Below are 14,477 nucleotides of genomic sequence, written 5' to 3'. Positions count from 1 at the left end.
TTCCTGTTGTTCCTCTCGTTGAGCAATGTTGCGAAGTATTTGATCCATTTTAAATGATCGATATGAATTGAAGTGTAATCACCTGACAACTGCAAATTCACATTAGGGCGGCTCTTATTTTATAGTTTCGGACGCTGAAGAAATTACATTTTTCTTTTTAATGGAGAAAAAATAAGAGGATGCTACAATACTTGCAATCTAACGTTTCTGAGAGGATGCAACATCCTATTGTCTATTTCATAGCAGATTAGATATAAAAAACACTGGCTCGCAATCTCTCTGAACTTACTGCATGCGAGAATTTTAGATAAGAAGAAGAAAGAGAAAAATAACCGCATGAGATTTATCTCACTTTTTTATAATTATGAGAGGATGCTACTAGATAATTGTTGACTAAAAGGAAAATGTGTCTATCTTTTACGGATGTGCAAATTCTGTTATAAATATAAATGTTTTTTAATATCATCCCGTAGTATTTAAAAAGCGCGTGCAATTATGGCTCAACAGAATCTGATATGAATAAGTGTCAATGGGTGTACAAGAAGTGTGTGATTTTGTGCCGCGAGTAGGTTTATTATATATTTATATTATTTCTTTTAAATTAATATTCTTAGGGATACAAGGTGATGTGTCCCTTGCTCGCATAATTTACACTATCAGGAAAAACGGGACGTGCTGCTCTATATGGAGCCCTTTTCGGAGACAATTATATATGGCTGTTTGCGAGCTCGTTGATTAACACTGCGTTCATCAGAGTTTGGACCGTAAGTGAAAAATTGATTTGCAATACAAGTATAATAAAACCGATATCTTTGTAGAAGATACCTTTCTCCACCAGACAATTGTCTGAAAGAATAAAAACAAGTAGATAAATATTAATATTTCATGCAAGTAGATTATTCATGATTCTATAATTGTACGCTTTTTAAATACTCTTGTAAATTCGATATCTCTTTAGAAGATACCTTTCTCAACCAGATAATTGTTTTAAGGAATAAATATTTCATACAAGTAGATTATTCATTATTCTATAATTGTACGCTTTTTAAATACGTTTGTAAATTCGATATCTCTTTAGAAGATACCTTTCTCAACCAGATAATTGTTTTAAGGAATAAATATTTCATACAAGTAGATTATTCATTATTCTATAATTGTACGCTTTTTAAATACGTTTGTAAATTCGATATCTCTTTAGAAGATACCTTTCTCAACCAGATAATTGTTTTAAGGAATAAATATTTCATACAAGTAGATTATTCATTATTCTATAATTGTACGCTTTTTAAATACGTTTGTAAATTCGATATCTCTTTAGAAGATACCTTTCTCAACCAGATAATTGTTTTAAGGAATAAATATTTCATACAAGTAGATTATTCATTATTCTATAATTGTACGCTTTTTAAATACGTTTGTAAATTCGATATCTCTTTAGAAGATACCTTTCTCAACCAGATAATTGTTTTAAGGAATAAATATTTCATACAAGTAGATTATTCATTATTCTATAATTGTACGCTTTTTAAATACGTTTGTAAATTCGATATCTCTTTAGAAGATACCTTTCTCAACCAGATAATTGTTTTAAGGAATAAATATTTCATACAAGTAGATTATTCATTATTCTATAATTGTACACTTTTTAAATACGTTTGTAAATCTGATATCTCTTTAGAAGATACCTTTCTCACCAGATAATTGACTTAAAGAATAAATATTTAATGTAAGTAGATTATTCATGATTCTATAATTGTACGCTTAAACGCACTTGTAAATAAACAATAACATTTTGAATATTATTTATTACACCCATTTCAACTACAGCTATCAAGGTAAGTTTGGTATTGTAACAAATCAATTTTTGTAGGATCTACATTTACATGTCTATAAAATCTATGATACGGTAAACTTTCCAATTCTAGTTGAGGATAAATACGTAGACTTTGTTTATCCAGTTCAATTCGATTAACTAAACGATTGATTCGAAATTTATAATCTACTTCATTTTCAAGCTCATTCATTTCAATCGATCGAAAATCTTCCTGCTCATCCTCACCACTAGACGAAGGCATTGAAGAAGTAGATGATAACGATGGAGATGCCGGTGTATAAGGTGTTATCCAGGGATGCGTATATTCCAACACTTGCGCAGCCTCCTCATACTGTTTACGAGTGAGCGTTCGATTCAGAACAGAGGTGTTATTAATACCAACGATCAAAGTAGAAGGATATGATTTTTTTAAGTTTTGAGTTAATGTTGTCTTGTAGATTCCCCTGTTAGATAACGTTTAAAAAATTTCGGTTGTACAGATAATTTTTAGTGTTCTTGCTTGCCATAATTGTTTTAAAAACTTTAAAACACTTTCAGGTAAGTGGATGTGCCCAAATAAATTTTCATGTTGAAATAATCGTAATTTAAATTGGTTTAATGTTACAATTGCGCTGATTGTTTTCAAACTCCTAGGTTGGTGGTGATAGATTAATTTGGAAACGCCTTCTGTAGTATTTACAAACTGGAATTGCACTAGACCTGCTGACAGCAAAATTTCTTCTTCTTGAGAAATGCGGAGAGTTTGACGATGACCATCAATAACTGGTAAACTGGCAAACACAGTATCAACAAAAGCTTCATCGATATCTTCCATTATGATTTTTTTTAAAACGTGTTGAAATAGGTGTACTAAATAATATTGAAATTGAGAAGAAGCATCAACATATTTATATGAGGATTCGCTATGGTCACCAGGTCTCCCCCCGCCACTTGCTACATCGTCTGATTTCATGCTGGCATTGTTTCACTTTTTACTTTTTGTTCTAACGTTTTTCCTGCTGATTAGTGTTATCGTTGCATTTATAGTTTCACTGTTTCCTGCTGATTAAGCCGCCACTCGCCACATCGTCTGATTTCATGCTGACATTGCTTCCTATAATTAGCTTAACAACCCGACTTCTTTTTTACTTTTTGTTGTAACGTTTTTTCCTGAATGTTATCGTTGTCTTTATAAGTTCACTGTTTCCTGCTGATTAAGATTTCCGTAGGTTGCCGCGTATTGTTTTTATGTTAATGTTCCTCGTTTGTATATTTCACTGTTTCCTATTGATTAAGACTTCCTGTCGAGTATCGTTTTTCTTGCTAATGAATGTTTTCCGTTTGATAAAGATTTCCGGCGCAGGATGCCGCGTTAATATATAAGAAGCGGTTTGATATTAATATAGTCAGTACCTACATTGTTTGAGTAGAAGAAAGTCTTTCTAACTTATATAGTTGGTGTTAACTATTCCAATAAATAAATAATGGATCTAAATAAGTCACTTTAACGAATTAACGCGATCGGAAATATTGTTGAAAGGAGTGTCCTTAAATTGCAAGACATGGAGGGCGGAAAAATATATGAGATTGAAAAAATGAAATCGATTATCACGCATTTTGGACGAGGAATCGTATGTGAAGTTGTCAATAATACATCAATATTTTTACCGCAAAGGATGGTTCGAGAAATGGATGATGAAGTAGTCAATCAATTAAACAAATTAAAGATGGGTATAGTGTTAACTGGTTTTTTCAAAAATGATATACCGAAAATAGAATTAGTAACTATGAGCAATTGAATTGATATTGTAATAATATTAATAAATGCGATATGCTTGTTATCATAATTGTTTTTTAATGTACCTGATGCAGAGGAGGGGAGCACCTTCATATAAAAACAATTGGGTATACGTCTAATATCCAGTTCATAACTAGTATCTAGGTATTTCATTAGCTAAAGCTACCTAATTTACCAATCGTTTAAAAAAAATGTCTTCGTCTTCAATTATCGAAAATATAGACGCATCGGTCAATTTGATCGAACATTTTTATAAAAATTACCATCATGGTATGGCATGCCAGATTCCAAAAATGATAGACGTGATCAACGCCAACCTAAAGTCGATTAAAGTTTCATTAGAAGCTATGATATCGGTAGCGGATAAAAAACATCTTGCAGCAGCCGCCGGGAAGATGGAGCGTTATAAGCTGATAATCAATCAATTGGATGCATCTATATCCGGCACATCCCTCGAAGCAAGACCATTAGTGGAATGGAGGGATTTAGTAACAGCCTTTAAGTCAAGGGTGAGCACAGGCATTATTATTAATTCGGGCCATAAAACACTAGGAACATTTTTTAGTGATAGTAGTAAAGTATTTTCAAATAAGATTAGTCATATTTTTAACAAGTATAATCAACCTTTAAAAGTAAATTGTGAATTTTGTGCAGAATTTGTTAAATCATCTTCAAATAGCGATAATTTAGACTTAGATGCTCGAGAATTTAGTTTTAATACAAGAAATTTTCTTATTTTAAATTGTAATTTGGAGGAGGAAGATTTGAAAAAATTATTTAATTCAAACGTAGTAGACTATCTAATGAATCGTTTGCGTGATTTCGAAGAACAGCAGAGTGGGTGGGCTTTATCGCGAATTATTTCGTTAACTGTGAACGCTAATAGTACAACTTTAGTAAAAGCTTCATCGTACATCGATTTACCTAATGAAGTTAAAGTGAAACATGCGGTCATCAACGTTAAAAATAACGATGAGGCTTGTTTCGGATGGGCCTTATCTTCAGCTCTTTTCCCTGTGTCCCAACATTCCGATCGTGTTTCCTCATATCCTTATTATGCTGAAATCCTAAATTTTCAAGACATTAATTTTCCTATGACTCTAAGCCAACTTCCTAAATTTGAAAAACAAAATGCTCATTTATCACTTAACGTTTATGGGCTTATCCGAAAATCGGTCTCTAATTACATCACCGTCCCCTTTTACTTATCATCAAATAAAAAAGAACAGCATGTAAATTTATTAATGATCCAAGATGATTATGAAATTGAAGATAATAATAATAATAATAATGACAACGTTGATGATCATAGAGATAAAGCTGCGAAATTCCACTTTTGTTGGATCAAAAATTTGTCTAAGTTAGTGCATTCACAGTTAACGAGGAACAACAGAAAATTATACATTTGCGATAGGTGTCTCCACTATTTTAATTCTCAAACGAAATTGAGCAGGCATGAGTCGGATTGCAAGCAGATGAACAAATGTAGGCTAGAAATGCCAAAACCAGGTACTACCGTACATTTTAAAGACTATCAATTCAAACAGACCGCTCCTTTCATCATGTATTGCGATTTAGAATGTTTAGTTCAAGATTTTCACGGAGATGAGACACGGAACACACTCAAATATAAAGAGCATATCGTGTGTAGTATTGCATATTATCTCCATTGTACGTTTGATAACTCTTTATCGAAACTTGAAATGAAAAGAGGTGAGGACTGTATTAATTGGTTTACCGAACAATTAGTGAAAATTGGAGGCATTTTACAACAATATTTTGATAATCCTGTACCAATGAAACCATTAAGTGATATGGAAAAGCTAGCGTTTAATGCGGCCACTCATTGTCATATTTGTGAAGCTCCAATATTAGAGGAGCAAGTTAAGGTTAAGGACCACTGTCATTTTTCAGGACAATGGCGAGGAGCTTCACATCAACAATGTAATCTAAATTATAAGACCCCTCATATTATCCCCTTATTCTTTCACAATTTTAGCGGGTATGATAGCCATTTCATTATAAAGAACCTTGCTCAAGCTATTCCCGGTAAAATTAAACTGTTGCCTAAAAATAAAGAACGCTACATCTCGTTTACCAAATGCATGATAGATACTGATGTGCAATTTAGATTTGTAGATTCTTTTCGTTTTATGAATGAATCGTTAGAGAAACTATCATCCTATCTAAAATTTGATGATTTTAAAATTTTACGCGGTACGCTAAGTCATTTAAGCGATGAGCAGTTAAAGTTGTTAACCAGAAAAGGCGTTTATCCCTATGAATATATAAACGATTGGACGAAATTCCAAGAATCTTCTTTACCTGATAAAAACCAGTTTTACAGCAAGTTAACAGAATCACACATTTCAGAAGCAGAATACATGCATGCGCGAAACGTTTGGCGAAAATTCAACATTCAAAATTTAGGTCAATATAGCGATCTTTATCTAATGACAGATGTGCTTTTACTAAGTGACGTTTTTACAAATTTTCGAGAAAAGTGTATTATAACCCATAAGTTAGAGCCTGCATTTTTCTTTACTGCTCCTGGGTATACATGGCAATGTATGCTCAATTATACAAAAGTGAAATTAGACCTTCTGTCAGATATAGATATGGTTTTATTCATTGAAAAGGGTATACGAGGCGGGATAACCCAGTGCTGTACAAAATATAGTAAGGCTAATAACAAGTATATTGAAAACTATGATGTAAATAAACCTTCTTCTCACATCCTTTATATGGATATGGTTAATTTATATGGTTGGGCTCAAAGTCAGTGTTTACCTCAGAATAATTTTAAATGGCTTAGCGAGGCAAAATTAAAATCATTAACACCTGAAGCGGTGATGAATCTATCTGATAACGCAAATGAAGGTCTTATATTGGAGGTAGATATAGCATATCCTAGACAGCTACATAACAATCATAAATATATTCCGTATTGTGCGGAGCATGGTAAACCACCTAATGGTAAATTCAAAAAGCTGCTTGCAACATTGGAACCTAAAACTAGATATGTGATTCACTATCGTAATTTAAAACAATGTCTTCAAGCAGGCCTTGTGCTCGAAAAAATTCATCGTGCGATAAGCTTCAATCAATCTCGTTGGCTTAAGTCGTATATAGATTTAAACACGCGGTTGCGATCACAGACAAGTAATCCGTTCGAAACAAATTTGTATAAGCTACTAAATAATGCAAATTTCGGAAAAACCATGGAGAATGTGAGAAACCATAAGATTATCAAACTTGTTACACGATGGAATGGTAGATATGGAGCTAATTACTATCTTTCTCAACCTAATTTTCATAGCAGGGAAATTTTCGATGAGGAATTGATGGCTATCGAGCTATCCAAGGTTGAAATAGTCATGAATAAGCCTCTCTATGTTGGAATGGCAATTCTAGATATTTCTAAAACCCTAATGTATGATTTTCATTACAATTTCATGCAGCAACAATTTACAGATGAGCAGATGAAAGTCTTGTACATGGATACGGATAGCCTGGTTTACGAGTTAATATGTGATGATGTATACGATCTGATTCGAAACAATATTGAGAGGTTTGATACATCTGAATTCTCTGAAAACAACGAATATAACATTCCAAGGCGCAATGCTAAGGTGATCGGTTTGATGAAAGATGAACTGAGCGGAGCAGTGATAACAGAGTGGGCGGCTTTAGCGTCAAAAATGTATTCTTATAGAACTAGAGATAGGGATATTAGAAAAGTAAAAGGTATTAAGGGTAATGTTATTAAAAATAGAATAAGTTTTGATGATTATTTAAAGTGTTTAAGAAGTGGAAAAGATAAAAAAGTCTCCCAAAGCAGCATAATATCAAAAAACCACAGGGTATTTAGCGTGGCGCAATCCAAAGTTGCGTTACGCAATATCGATGACAAGAGGTTCACGCTACCAAATGGAATCGATACACTACCATGGGGACATTATGATGTTCCTAATAAAATGGATTTAGAATAAATGTTTTGTTATCTGTTTTTTATTTATTTATTTATTTATATAATACAATAGAATTAGAAAAACTAGAAGTATTAATTATATTATAAATACATGTAATATGATGAAATTATCATTATATTATACAAAGTCTGATTTATTAATCCAAGAGTCGTGTGATTTATCCATGCCAAGCCAGCGAACATATAATTTGTTCCCCTTGTGACGCAACACTTTCTCCACAAGAAAGACATCTGGATGAGCAGTTTTCTGCATTTCTTCAGCATAAAATTGACCCATTATCGGTTTTCCTAATAAATCCTCCAGTAGGTAAGTAACAGGGTTACCAACCTTCACTTTAACAACTTTAAATAGTTCCGTAGAATAGTTTGGAGTGTAGCCTTTTGCAAAAATAGATTTGTATTTGGAGATTCGAACGAAATCGCCAATTTTAAATTTAATCGACCCCATTACTTTGATATTATGAAACATGGGTAAGTTGGTCTCGGAGGTTACATTCTTAGGCTTCATTTTAATCGTGGAATGCTTAGTATCATTGTACTTAGAAGTTACTTCCGACAACACATCAATCCATTTGTATTTACCTCTAAGACTGAATCGTTTATAGAGGGTGTTCTTCAAGGTCCTTATCACTCTCTCCGCTATCGAAGCCTTTTTTACGCTATAAGTTGAATAATGTGTTATCCCATGCAACATCATAAGCTTTTGAAAATCTTTATTATAGAATTCTTTCCCATGATCAGTTTGCAAATTGTTAGGAATTCTACCCTCACTTATAATCGACGCCATCTTCTTGCTCACTTCGCTAGCATTTTTTGATTTTAGAGGGCGTGTCCATAGGTATTTGGAATAGCAGTCAATCACGGTTAACACATATTTATGCCCTTGATTATCTTTAGAATATCGCGTGAATTCAGCCAAATCAGCTTGCCAAAGATCATCACGATGTTTGATTATCGTTCTTTTTCGTGTAAAATTTTTTCTCGCCGATCTGTGTAACTCTTCAACAACACCGATCTTCGCCATCTTCTAAAACACTACCAACAAATGGCGGAGATTTAAGCATTATTAATTCGTCGAAAGTCTGCATACCCAGTTTTGCGCGAATTTCATTTAAGTGGTGCCCTATTTCGTATATAGCATTCAGATGACCGTCCATGATTGTCTTCAACGATTTAAATGCCATGCGTAGGTATCCATTTGTTACGGCATCATCATCGTTCACCGGATCAGCTAGATGTTTCAACCGATTACCACGCATATTGTATTGTTGGGTTGTAAAGTTCTTAATACAATAATCCACATACTGTTTGGTGGCAACATCGTTGTCTCTAACAGGATCGACGACGTTACAGATTCTCTTGTTTTGCATATCATAATCATCGGTATCGGTAAATTGTAGGGTATTATGGTTATATAATCTTGATGACGAATGTCTTCCAAACTTGTCAACGCTCATTTTCAGGCTAGGCGATTATACCTTCTTCTCGGAGCTCTTCTTCAATGCTTAAAATCTCGTTGTTGTGTCCGGTATGACCGGCCGCTTGCGATGCGTGTAACAATCTGAGACGTTCGACTAGTTCGTGAGGAGTATTCCAATACACATACTCCTTTAGTTTATCGTTAACCTCTTTCATCATACCCGCTCCAAAATGCTCTGATAGTAACGGTTTAATAATATTAACGTATTTGTATGACTTGGTGCCCATAATTTGTTGACGAGGGTCATAGTTCCGTTTGTATGCGTTAGTAGCTAATAAAATATCTTTATACAACTGACGATCCTTGAAGGAGTATGATTTTGGCTTCTTCAATACAAGCAATTCATATAGCCCTGGAGTACCAGTATAAAGGGTATCTTTTATGGAAATATCTTGACCTTCAAACGCTACTGTAGAGTCTCCAATAACCCACTCATTGGATCCGGGGTCATATCGAAGACCATAAACGTTATCAGTGTCTCCTGTTGTATCCCTAATCAACCGTTCGATATATTGACGAGGTAAATGATGGTATTCGTCTAGAAAATGTAGCTGCTGTGATAAGTTGCTAATCGAAGTTTCCTCCGGTTCACTGTCTTCTTTTTCTTCGTTAAGCGCTATTTCACTAATATCAGGCGGAAAATTAGATGGTGTAGTAATTGCGGTATTTTCAGCACGGCGAGGCGTTGTAAATTGTTCTCGCATTGGAGTTGATTCATATTCAATTTTTTTTTCAATTTTTGGAATTAATTCTGGTTTTTTCAACTCGTGCTTAGCTAGTGCCTTCAATGGGTCAACTATAGGCTTATAAGTCTCTTCTACTAATCTGAAAGTCTCGGTTTCGCCCCTTTTAAGAGCCGCAAGTTTACGTTTTATGTCATTGCGAGTTTTAGTTAATTTTCTTTTAATAGTCTGATCTTTTGCGTTCATCTTAACAGGCTGCTCGCAATCTACTAAACGAATTTAATACCTCTTGAAACTATTTAATCGGTTCAAATGGTCGAAAAGTGGTTAAAAGCGGTTCAAAAACGGTTTCAAAGCTGTTTGAAAGCGGTTCAACGGTGCTGTCCAAAAGCAGTTCAAAACTGTTCAACCGTGATATAGCAATCAAAACCGCTTCGATATCTCCCATAATCAAAATCCTTTACAATGCACATGAAATCGTGCTTATGCTTCCAGCACTTGGAACCCATTAATTTAAACTGTTCAAAAGTCATATCGCTACCAACATGCTCGTCATACACATGTTTTAAGTTTAAATAGTCTTGTTTAAATAGAACAATAACGTTTACATTATCGCGTATTAACTGCTTCGGTATCTTTGAATATGTTTGACAAAGATAAAATGAGTCCACTCCAGAATGCCGACCTCTACAGAAATAATCTCGAATTATGTCTTGATTTAAACAAGCAACATCATCAAATATCATGATCGAATTCTTGCTAATATTTTCTAGGGTTATTACATCATCTTTATCACTATAAGCGTTATAGTTAATGCCTTTGATGGGTTTAAGTACTTCTTCTAGATATTTATACTTTGGCTGCTCTAACGATTTGGAGTATACATATACATTTTCAAACTTCAGACCATTCGTTGCTTCCAACAAACTGATCATTACATTCGTTTTTCCGGATCCTGATGGTCCGCAGATGACCGCCCTAATTGACGCCGGAAATAAAGAGCCATGTTTCCCCGCCACTTCCGATTTAGTATAAAAATCATGATCTTCAACATCTAATCGCTGAGGCTGTTTCATAAACTTCATTATTACTCCACAGTTTGAGTTATACTAATCAGTTCATGGCTGATCACCGAGTAGGAAAGGGTGTTATAAACAGCTTGATAAATAAATTGCCTGTAGAACTTCATATACCGGGATATCAGTACTGTGGACCGGGAACCAAACTACAAGAGCGTTTAGCTCGCGGTGATCCAGGAATAAATCCGTTGGACGCTGCGTGTCAGCAACACGACATCGCGTATAATAAATTCAAAGACGTTGAGAGTCGTCATCAAGCCGATAAAGAACTTCAAATTCAAGCTTGGAATCGCGTAAAGGCACGAGACGCTAGTTTTAGAGAGAAAGCAGCCGCGTTGGCCATAGCGGGAGCGATGAAAACCAAAAGGAAACTTGGAATGGGGTCAAAACGACGTAAAGCAAAGCGTGGGAAGAAGAAGCAAACTTGCTCATTTAGAGGAGGGGTTTTAGATCCAATTCGAAAGTTAGTAAAAGGCGTATCATCATCAACAAAGTTGAATAAACTCATCAAAATGAGTTTGGTGGCCGCCAAGAAAGCGGTTAAAGCTGCAGGCGGTAAACGTAAAGTGCGAGTACCTCGAGTGATACCGATACCTAAAGTAGGAGGTTTTCTTCCATTTCTAGTACCACTATTCGCCGGTCTTTCGGCTGCGGGCGCACTGGCCGGTGGAGCTAGTGGTATAGCTAAAGCAGTTAACGATGCGTCGACTGCAAAAAAACAGTTGGAGGAAAATAAACGACATAACATGACAATGGAGGCAGCCTCGTTAGGCAAACAAGGCAGCTCGCTATATCTTAAACCCCGTAACAAAGGATACGCCTTATATTTGAAACCGTATCCAACAAAAAACTTATAAACTTGCCGCGAAAAGCATTAACGGACTCGGATCTAGTAAAGTATGCCAAAGACGTACCCTTCTTCAGAGGAGTGTTTATGCGTGATTCATTACCGAGGAAACCTCATCTAAACGAGTGTGCCATCGTAAACCTGGATGATACGAAAGGAAAAGGTACGCATTGGGTTGCTTTCAAGAAACGCGGCAAGAAAGCGGTTTACTACGATAGCTTCGGCAATTTAACACCACCATTAGAAATAATCAAATATTTATCCGGTTGCAGCATCACATATAATTATGTTAAGGAACAAAATTATAATACGCTGATATGTGGCCATTTATGTTTAAATTTTCTGTATAATAAATAATTCTATACAGTGTTGTGTTTACTTTATCCTGCCAGTCATGTCTCGAACGTTCACTTTAACGGGCGTAGGCAACGTTCTTAGTACATCGTATTTTCCGCCAATTGAACTAGACCATAATCAACAATATGGTTTAGGATTGGTGGGTTTTTATGGCTGTAATTCTATACGCAATATCTTTAAAGGAAACAATAAATTTTACTATGCACCTGCCGATAGTAACATCTATAAAGAGATTACCATTCCGAGTGGTGCGTACGAAATTGAAGAGATTAACAGGATTCTACAGAAACATATAAACGAAGAACCAACCAATTCGATGGACTTTATGTTAAGACCAAATAATAATACGCTAAAATGTGAAATGAAGACCATACATGATATCGACTTTAGGAAATCGGATTCCATCGGTCGCATGCTCGGTTTCTCTCCTAAATTGTATGAAGGCGGTAGAATCCATGAATCTGATCTAGATGTGCAAATAATCAACGCAACAAATATACACGTTGAGTGCAACCTAACGGGTGGAGCATACAGAAACAGTGCACTATCTCATACCATCTTTGAATTTGACGTACACGTTGAGCCTGGTTATAAGTTAATCAAGGAGCCAGCTACTATTATATATTTACCAGTGCTCACACATCAAATAGATAACATAACCTTACGGCTCGTTGACCAAAACGGTTATTTAGTGGATTTTGGTGAGGAAAAAGTAACTATTCGATTGGAGCTGAAAAAGTATGGGGCTTAAAATTTTCTGTAAACAAGGTTCTTCGCTTAGTCATCCTTCATCAGTCAACACGAGTGTAAATGGTGGTGGTGCATTAACCGAAGACGACGTACAGTTTTTGCAATATCTCGGCTACAAAGTACTACAAAAGAATGGAAGAAGCACTAAAAAACCTATTCGTGGGCGTAAAGTATGAGGATATGATCGTGGAATGTGATCGTAGAACTTACCATCCTTACTCCGCAAACGCCTACGACAACTCGGATGAGATCAATCTTGTTATACAGAAAGCGGATCTCATCACAGTCACCTATGATAGCGTCATATACTTGGAGGGAACGCTTAATCCAACAACGCCTAATAAAACTTATGATTTCACTAACAACGCGCCCCTCTTTCTCTTCGATGAAATTAGATTTATTTTGGGCGATCAGGTGATAGAAATCGTTCGATTGCCGGGGATAAACAGCACTATCAAGGGTTTTTGCTCATACACGACCAACCAAAGCAGATGCTTATCGCATGCAGGATGGAGTCCTGCCGACTCTCCTCAGATCCTCAATAGCACGAAGACGGCTTTTTGCGCTTCCATACCACTAAAGCATGTGCTTGGGTTTGCCGAAGGATACAAGAAGCCTCTAGTTAACATACGTCAAGAGCTGATATTAATTCGTTCCAAGGATGATAGAGATTGCTATAAAGGAGAGACAGAGGTTAAGATTAATCTTACGAAGGTAACATGGAAGGTTCCATACGTAATTCCTAACGATGCAATGAAGCTGTCAATTTATGGAAGAATTAACAAGAATTCGCCGATACAAGTGGCGTTTCATGCTTGCGACCTTTACGTATACCCAACCTTACCCACCAGCAGATCGTTGGTTTGGTCGGTAAAAAGCAGCACTGGTTTTCAACGCCCTCAATGGCTACTGATTGCGTTCCAAACTAAGAAGCGAAATAACAAAGAAGCAGATGCGAGCAGGTTTAATCATTTGAGTGTTTCCAATATAAAGGCGAACATTAACAATCGAAGATATCCTTATGAGCAGCAGAATCTGGTCTTTACCGACAATAAGTATGTAGACGCTTACGAAGAATATTTAAATTTTCGAAATCAATATTACGACGCTTTGCAAGAGGGATCGCTTCTTAGCTATTAAGAGTTCGAAGATCAGCCCATCTTCGTTATCAATTGCACTCGCCAAAATGAGAGTATCCATAATGTGGTGATCGATTTAAAATTGGAAGTGGAAGCATCAGCCGCATTTGCACATGATACCATCGCTTATTGTGTAATTTTACATGATGTATTAATCGAATATGAGCCATTCACTAACATTGTGCGCAAAATCTAATTTGTAACACGTGTTTTCTGATAAATAATAAAGATTAAGATTATTACTGTAATCATTTCCCCCTACCACATATCTTTCCTACCGGTCCTTAAAAGAAAAGAAAATTTGAATTAGTATAAGTTTTGTGATCATGCAGACTGCTGTCATTGCACTTTTTTTGCTTTTTCAATGCTGTATTAGTATCAACGCTAATACGGTTGATGATGGCGATGATGATGATGAAAGAAACACAATCAGTGAGCGTGAAATCGATATGGTGTTTAGTCATCTCGCTAAATATGGATACATAAAGGAGCCTGGTGATGGTGAATCAACTCAAGATAATCGTATAAATATCACGATCA

General features: G+C 35.5%; 1 protein-coding gene across 1 annotated transcript; it reads left to right on the top strand.

The window, feature by feature from the left end:
• The first annotated feature begins 12,930 nt into the window (after nucleotides 1-12,930).
• On the top strand, nucleotides 12,931-13,938 carry LOC116165625. The gene has a single exon (XM_031480222.1). It carries the CDS (start codon nucleotides 12,931-12,933, stop codon nucleotides 13,936-13,938), a length of 1,008 nt encoding a protein of 335 aa, XP_031336082.1.
• Nucleotides 13,939-14,477: the final 539 nt, after the last annotated feature.

Source organism: Photinus pyralis, unplaced genomic scaffold (assembly GCF_008802855.1).
Source record: "Photinus pyralis isolate 1611_PpyrPB1 unplaced genomic scaffold, Ppyr1.3 Ppyr1.4_LG1, whole genome shotgun sequence".
Lineage (NCBI taxonomy): Eukaryota > Metazoa > Arthropoda > Insecta > Coleoptera > Lampyridae > Photinus > Photinus pyralis.
This window is presented reverse-complemented; position numbering and strand designations above follow the sequence as displayed.

Bases quoted from the DNA above. Each gene is read 5' to 3' on its own strand.
- LOC116165625 (XM_031480222.1), top strand. From the start codon at position 12,931: ATGGAAGAAGCACTAAAAAACCTATTCGTGGGCGTAAAGTATGAGGAT.